This window comes from Zea mays, chromosome 1 (assembly GCF_902167145.1).
Source record: "Zea mays cultivar B73 chromosome 1, Zm-B73-REFERENCE-NAM-5.0, whole genome shotgun sequence".
Taxonomy (NCBI): domain Eukaryota; kingdom Viridiplantae; phylum Streptophyta; class Magnoliopsida; order Poales; family Poaceae; genus Zea; species Zea mays.
Window position 1 is genome coordinate 94,077,690 of NC_050096.1, and position 6,484 is coordinate 94,084,173.

At 54.2% G+C, this 6,484-nt stretch overlaps 1 protein-coding gene across 1 annotated transcript; it reads left to right on the forward strand.

The window, feature by feature from the left end:
• The first annotated feature begins 1,812 nt into the window (after positions 1–1,812).
• LOC103637664 (protein NRT1/ PTR FAMILY 6.3) lies at positions 1,813–6,152 on the forward strand. Its single transcript, XM_008660202.3, has 4 exons — positions 1,813–2,208; positions 2,382–2,599; positions 2,707–3,287; positions 4,964–6,152. The coding sequence occupies exons 1-4, from the start codon at positions 2,085–2,087 to the stop codon at positions 5,826–5,828; spliced, it is 1,788 nt and encodes a 595-aa protein (XP_008658424.1). The 5' UTR covers positions 1,813–2,084; the 3' UTR covers positions 5,829–6,152.
• The last annotated feature ends 332 nt before the right edge of the window (positions 6,153–6,484 follow it).

Here is a 6,484-nt window from a genome sequence, read left to right on the forward strand (position 1 = left end):
GCGTTGAAGTTAATATGTTAGTGTGCCAAACATGTACATGCAGTCAGTCTAAGCAATAAAATTCTGCATTTAGTACCTTGATGTGGCCAGCATAATGGTCATCCTCTAGGGTAATCATGAAGTTCTCTTCGTCAAATAAAGCTCCACTCAACTCCCTTAGCTTGATAACTCTAACCCACCTCTGCCTCCACTTGCGCAGGTGGTTGTAAACCTGGGTCCCTGTCACCTCGTTCCCACTAAACTCTTGAAGTGCCTTGGCAACTTGGTTCAAATGCACCTCTTTGAACCCCTTATCAGTCCTAACCCCAGTCGAAATGAGCTGACACATGCGGCGTAGGACAAAGGAAAATGTCCCTAACATATTGTGTTACAACTACAAAATTTTTACCTTAAAATAGGGATACCACCTGGGGCTGTTCATGATCTTTAATGGTGTGTCATTTGATGGAGCTCTAATCATTTCTTGCCTAAGCTCACCAATGGCATACAGAACTTCTCTGAAATGCCTACAAACAGTCTCTATTGACCGCCTCCAGTTTTGGTGTATCACTCTAAAACGTTGGTTATGACCAACAATATGAAGGAACATTGCAACTTGTTCCTCTACACAGCAATGCAAAGTATCTCTCAACAAATTTCTGTCTTTAAGCAGGTTACAAAGCCTAAAAAAGGGTTCTCTTCTCATACGGAGCATGCTTACACATTCAATATCATTGCAGTTGTAAATTAGGTTTAGATTTTTTTGACGTTCCTCATCCATTTGGCTCAATGGGGCGTATGTTAATCCAGGCCTTGATGCATGGTGCATACGAAGTCGACTTATCAAAAATGCGTACAATGCAGTGAGAAGAGCAGCAGCATGCTTGAAAAGCAGTGTCCTTTTCTCTTGCAAATCCATCTAAAAAGGCACAAACCAATTTTGGGAAAAGTTTTCAGTAACCTCCAACAGGAGGACAATCCCCATGGACAGCATCACAGGCATACAAAAGATTCTCCATAAAACAAATAAAACAGGGATAGACAAATGCTCAATATGTTTAAAACATAAATCATTGACTAGGCCACATGCTCAGACTGGAAAAATACCAACACCCCCACATAAAACATCATAGACAGCAGCATAAACAAGAATTAGTGAGGATTGGGAAAAGGGGATGGATTAGCATATACCAGAAGCGGGTGTTGAACAGCTACCACAAACTCGTCGCAAGAACAACGGATCTGGAAGCCTACAGTGACGAAGAATAATTTTGTTGGCTAAAATCACAGATCGGAGGAGGAAATGAAGAGCATGGTCACTTGCCTGTGCAAAGTGGCGAGATCTCCAACCAGCACTACAAAAACAACAAAAACATTCTACGAGGTTAGAACCCTAGGCTAGATTTACAGACAAAGGGATGAAGAAGACTCACCAAGCGTCAATGGTGAGCGAGTCGCGTGCCGGCGAGTTCTCAAACCCTAGGCTAGATTTTGACAGAAGCAAGTGAGGAGAAAGAGGCGAGTGAGAAAGGGAGGAACAACCGGGACAAATGGTGAGCGAGCGAGCAGCATGGCGGCGGGTGCTCCTGTTATTGCCGGGTGATGGCGCGAATGGGGAGGTAACCCTACACGTTTCCCGCCTGCTCCCGCGCGTCCATTTTTGCCCGCATCTGCACAGCCGCGAGCACGCGACGAGCCTGGCTCCCGAGGAACGGTCGTTTTTGGCGTATGAGTAGAGCCTGGCTCCCGAAGGAATCTTGCATCGGTGGAGCCTGGCCCAAGTGACCATCCAAGCATCCAAACATGGGCAGGCTGCATCTGTGGAGACAGGCCCAACCAAATACAGCCATCCAAACACGCCCTTAGATCCAGGGTAACCCGAATCCCGACGCAAAGATCCACCACCACCACCACGCGCCGTCGCCTATAAAAGCAGCCCCCCGGCAGCGCAGGCTTGCAGCAGCAAGCATCGTTCGAGCCCCGATCGAGCCGACGAGGCCCCATCCCCAACCCCTCATCCATCGCTTGCTCTCTGCCCTCTGGGAGCTCGAGCCTCCTCGGTTGAATTGTGAGTCGAGCTGCTGAGAAAGACAAGTGCGCGCGAGATGGCCTCCGTCCTGCCGGATACTGCGTCGGATGGCAAGGCCTTGACGGACGCCTGGGACTACAAGGGCCGCCCCGCTAGCCGCGCCACCACCGGCGGCTGGGCGTGCGCCGCCATGATACTAGGTAACGTACCTGGCCCTGCTTGCCTACCATACCATTTCGCGTCCACGGCGGGGATGACTATGGCACCGTACCCACCCACCGTCGTCTGTCCGTGCCGTGTACGTGCGCCTGCATGTGCGCGCGTGTGTGGTCCAGAGTCCTGACGGAGTGTTGATTCCCTGATGAAATTGAAGGCGCGGAGCTGTTCGAGCGGATGACGACGCTGGGCATCGCGGTGAACCTGGTGCCGTACATGACCGGCACCATGCACCTCGGCAATGCCTCCGCCGCCAACACCGTCACCAACTTCATCGGGGCTTCCTTCATGCTCTGCCTCCTCGGCGGGTTCGTCGCCGACACCTACCTCGGCCGCTACCTCACCATCGCCATCTTCACCGCCGTCCAGGCCACGGTGCGTTTACATGTCGCCGGGCGGCCGTCTCTAGTTCTAGTCTACCTCTGAGAAGTGAGAACTCAGAGTGCTAATTGCATGCGCGCCTTTGATTTTGATGTGTGCAGGGGGTGATGATCCTGACGATCTCAACGGCCGCTCCCGGGCTGCGTCCGCCGGCGTGTGCGGACGCCAAGGGGGCGAGCCCCGACTGCGTGCCGGCGAACGGGACGCAGCTCGGGGTGCTATACCTGGGTCTGTACCTGACGGCGCTGGGCACGGGCGGGCTCAAGTCCAGCGTGTCGGGCTTCGGCTCCGACCAGTTCGACGAGGCGCACGGCGGCGAGCGCAAGAGGATGCTGCGCTTCTTCAACTGGTTCTACTTCTTCGTCAGCATCGGCGCGCTGCTGGCCGTCACGGTGCTGGTGTACGTGCAGGACAACGTGGGCCGCCGCTGGGGCTACGGCATCTGCGCCGTCGGCATCCTGTGCGGGCTGGGCGTCTTCCTGCTGGGCACCCGGAGGTACCGGTTCAGGAAGCTGGTGGGGAGCCCGCTCACCCAGGTGGCCGCCGTGACGGCCGCCGCCTGGAGCAAGCGCGCGCTGCCGCTGCCGTCCGACCCGGACATGCTCTACGACGTGGACGACGCGGCCGCCGCCGGCGCCGACGTCAAGGGGAAGGAGAAACTGCCCCACAGCAAGGAATGCAGGTAAGGAGAATCTGAAGTTTCTGAATAGATTCAGTTCATCAGCTAGTAGTAGTTCAAAGAGATCGATGGGTGAACCATCGGTCCTATCCTGTTCCCCAGCTTGTCCAGAGCATGTGGATCACTCCACTCGTGCCGTGCATACACCACACGCACACAAGGCACACAGACGACGTACGTTTAGGCAAATTGCAATATGAATAATATCTGGTGGGGAGGAGCTGACAGCTGAGCTGAGCTCATTATTGGCGGACCACCGTGCTGGCTGCTGCAATGTTTGCCCGCAGCTCAGCAGCTACTCACATCCATGGCACAGCGCCACAGCCCACCCACGTCCCTGTGTGTTCGTCTTCGTCGTCACAGGCCGGATCACTGCTGCGCTCCGTGCCCGGTAGGTACTGCATCGTCACGGTATCCCATAGACATAGTACACTGGGACTAGCCTAGAAGCATTTTGGGGAAGGGATGGGCTAGCAGTACTGTAGTAGTGACCGATGGATGGCTGCAGCCAGCAGAGCGGCCCACGGAAAGGAAGAAAATGGATGATCAAACGGGTGGACCAATGCACACAGGAGGCAGGAGCGAGCGATACAGTGAGGGAAGCAGCCAGGCAGTGCCCATTGGCAGTCTCCAATCGGCACGGGCCAGGGCGGGATCGGTCCAAATTCTTTCCTTCACCACTTGCATGTACCGTCCACAGTACATGTGACGACACCTCTGTCTCGTACTACTGTCGTGCTTGCGCCGCATCATGACAGAAACCGAAAACCCTCTCAACGTCTTTTACAGATAATAATTGATGAGATTCTCTTGCAGCACGTCATCTAAGCTAGAGAAAACCAGAACGTTTGGATCTATAGCAAATAAAACTGGGTACCTGATTACTAGAATTTCCTACGTACGTACGTAAGCTACTTGAATTGAAATGGTAGTAGAACGAACGAAGAACGGCGACGACAATGGTCAGCGCCTAGGCACAGATAGATGAGCTAGCTTTCCATTCCAGCCACACCTACTCGCTCGCCCAGCGCCACTCCATGCACCACCATACCATACTTTAGCTGCACAAAATGGATGAGATTATTAGGCAGATGCGCCGAGCGAACTGCACATCATACAGACCTCCTCGGTCATCTTTGACTTAACCATACAGCGAGGAGTACTGCTACTAATAATTAGCTGCCCTGTGAAGAGAAACGGGGTATGCCTGGGGGAGTTCAGCACTGGGCGAGGTAACGCCTCTCGCACGAAGACACATGCATGATGCATGCTCCTCTCTCTGCACAGTTGCTGCTTCAGTGGCCGATCGGCCATTCTAAAGCTTTGTTGTTTAGTCCCCCGACAAATGCTTTGTCCCGTGGAAAGCTGAGGTAGCCAGGCGTCCAGTTCTGAAGCTTGGCGGTGCCTTATGCGGCCTGCGAGTGCCAGCGCAAGCAGGAGGACTGTCGATCATGAGTCGCCTAGTGCTGATACATCGAACCGTGCTGTTTCCGCGAACGACTGACGAACAAGTGATTCTTGCGTTTTTAATTGAGTCGATCGCGATCGCTACTCTTATCAGTAATAATATACTAATCCATTTTAGCGTTGAAAACGATGTGCTGTCCACGCGCACAGCAGGGAACTGACCATACAGTACACGCAGATGACTTATCGTGACGAAACGGGATGACACGCAGGTTCCTGGACCACGCGGCCATCGTCGTCGTCGACGGCGGCGGCGAGTCGTCACCGGCGGCGAGCAAGTGGGCGCTGTGCACGCGGACGGACGTGGAGGAGGTGAAGCAGGTGGTGCGGATGCTGCCCATCTGGGCCACCACCATCATGTTCTGGACCATCCACGCGCAGATGACCACCTTCTCGGTGGCGCAGGCCGAGGTCATGGACCGGGCCCTCGGCGGCGGCTCGGGCTTCCTCATCCCCGCGGGCTCCCTCACCGTCTTCCTCATCGGCTCCATCCTGCTCACCGTGCCCGTCTACGACCGCCTCCTGGCGCCCCTCGCCCGCCGCCTCACGGGCAACCCGCACGGCCTCACCCCGCTGCAGCGCGTCTTCGTCGGCCTCCTCCTCTCCGTCGCCGGCATGGCCGTGGCCGCGCTCGTCGAGCGCCACCGCCAGGTGGCCTCCGGCCACGGGGCCACGCTCACGGTGTTCCTGCTCATGCCGCAGTTCGTGCTCGTCGGCGCGGGCGAGGCATTCACGTACATGGGCCAGCTCGCCTTCTTCCTGCGCGAGTGCCCCAAGGGCATGAAGACCATGAGCACGGGCCTGTTCCTCAGCACCTGCGCGCTCGGGTTCTTCTTCAGCACCCTGCTCGTCACCATCGTGCACAAGGTCACGGCCCACGCCGGCCGTGACGGTTGGCTCGCCGACAACCTCGACGACGGGAGGCTCGACTACTTCTACTGGCTGCTCGCCGTCATCAGCGCCATCAACCTCGTCCTCTTCACGTTCGCCGCCAGGGGCTACGTCTATAAGGAGAAGCGCCTGGCCGACGCCGGCATCGAGCTCGCAGACGAGGAGTCTATTGCCGTCGGCCACTGATGCTGCTGCCAGTGCCACAACCCTGCATGCATGCGTCTTTCCTTCTCTTTTTTTTTTTATATATGTTTTGAACTTTTGATGACTTGTTTTGGCCTGAAATCGGTGGGGCCGCCAAGGGGGGCCATGCGTGATGTATTTTGGCACACGGTGTGACCCCGTCGTACAGACGCAGGTCGAGCTAATTAACGTGTACCTAAGGGGTGAAACAAATGTAGATACAAATATACGGCCTAATAAGTACGTACCTAATAGTGGTATACGTACGTTGTATTCTGCTTCTTGAAATGAATGACAGCTAGCGTTGCTGCGCTTGTATTACATGAATTAGATAGATCCTCGTCATATGAGTAAGTTGTTGACGCAATTATTCATGTGGTGGACCTGACACATATGTCCAGTGAACAAGGTTTATGTGCATGCCAAGTATTCAAAGGCTAAAACACATGTTTCCATCGAACCATTTTCCTTTTGTCCAATTTCCTTTTGGCCAACTTTCTAATATTGCTTTTGGACATTATCTTTTGTGCAGCCAATGTGTGCATAATATCTATAGCCTATAGGTCATACACTACCAGACGGTAAGCCCATGTCATCTCAAAAGTAACTATTGGATTTGAAAATCAGGTTAATTAATTTTATAACGTGGAGCCAACACT

What these genes read in the sequence shown, in the direction of transcription:
- LOC103637664 (XM_008660202.3), top strand. Translation starts at nt 2,085, where the DNA reads ATGGCCTCCGTCCTGCCGGATACTGCGTCGGATGGCAAGGCCTTGACG. An exon ending in GTGCGCCGCCATGATACTAG is followed by an intron (nt 2,209 to 2,381) that starts GTAACGTACCTG and finishes ATGAAATTGAAG; the next exon opens with GCGCGGAGCTGTTCGAGCGG. An exon ending in CCCCACAGCAAGGAATGCAG is followed by an intron (nt 3,288 to 4,963) that starts GTAAGGAGAATC and finishes GATGACACGCAG; the next exon opens with GTTCCTGGACCACGCGGCCA.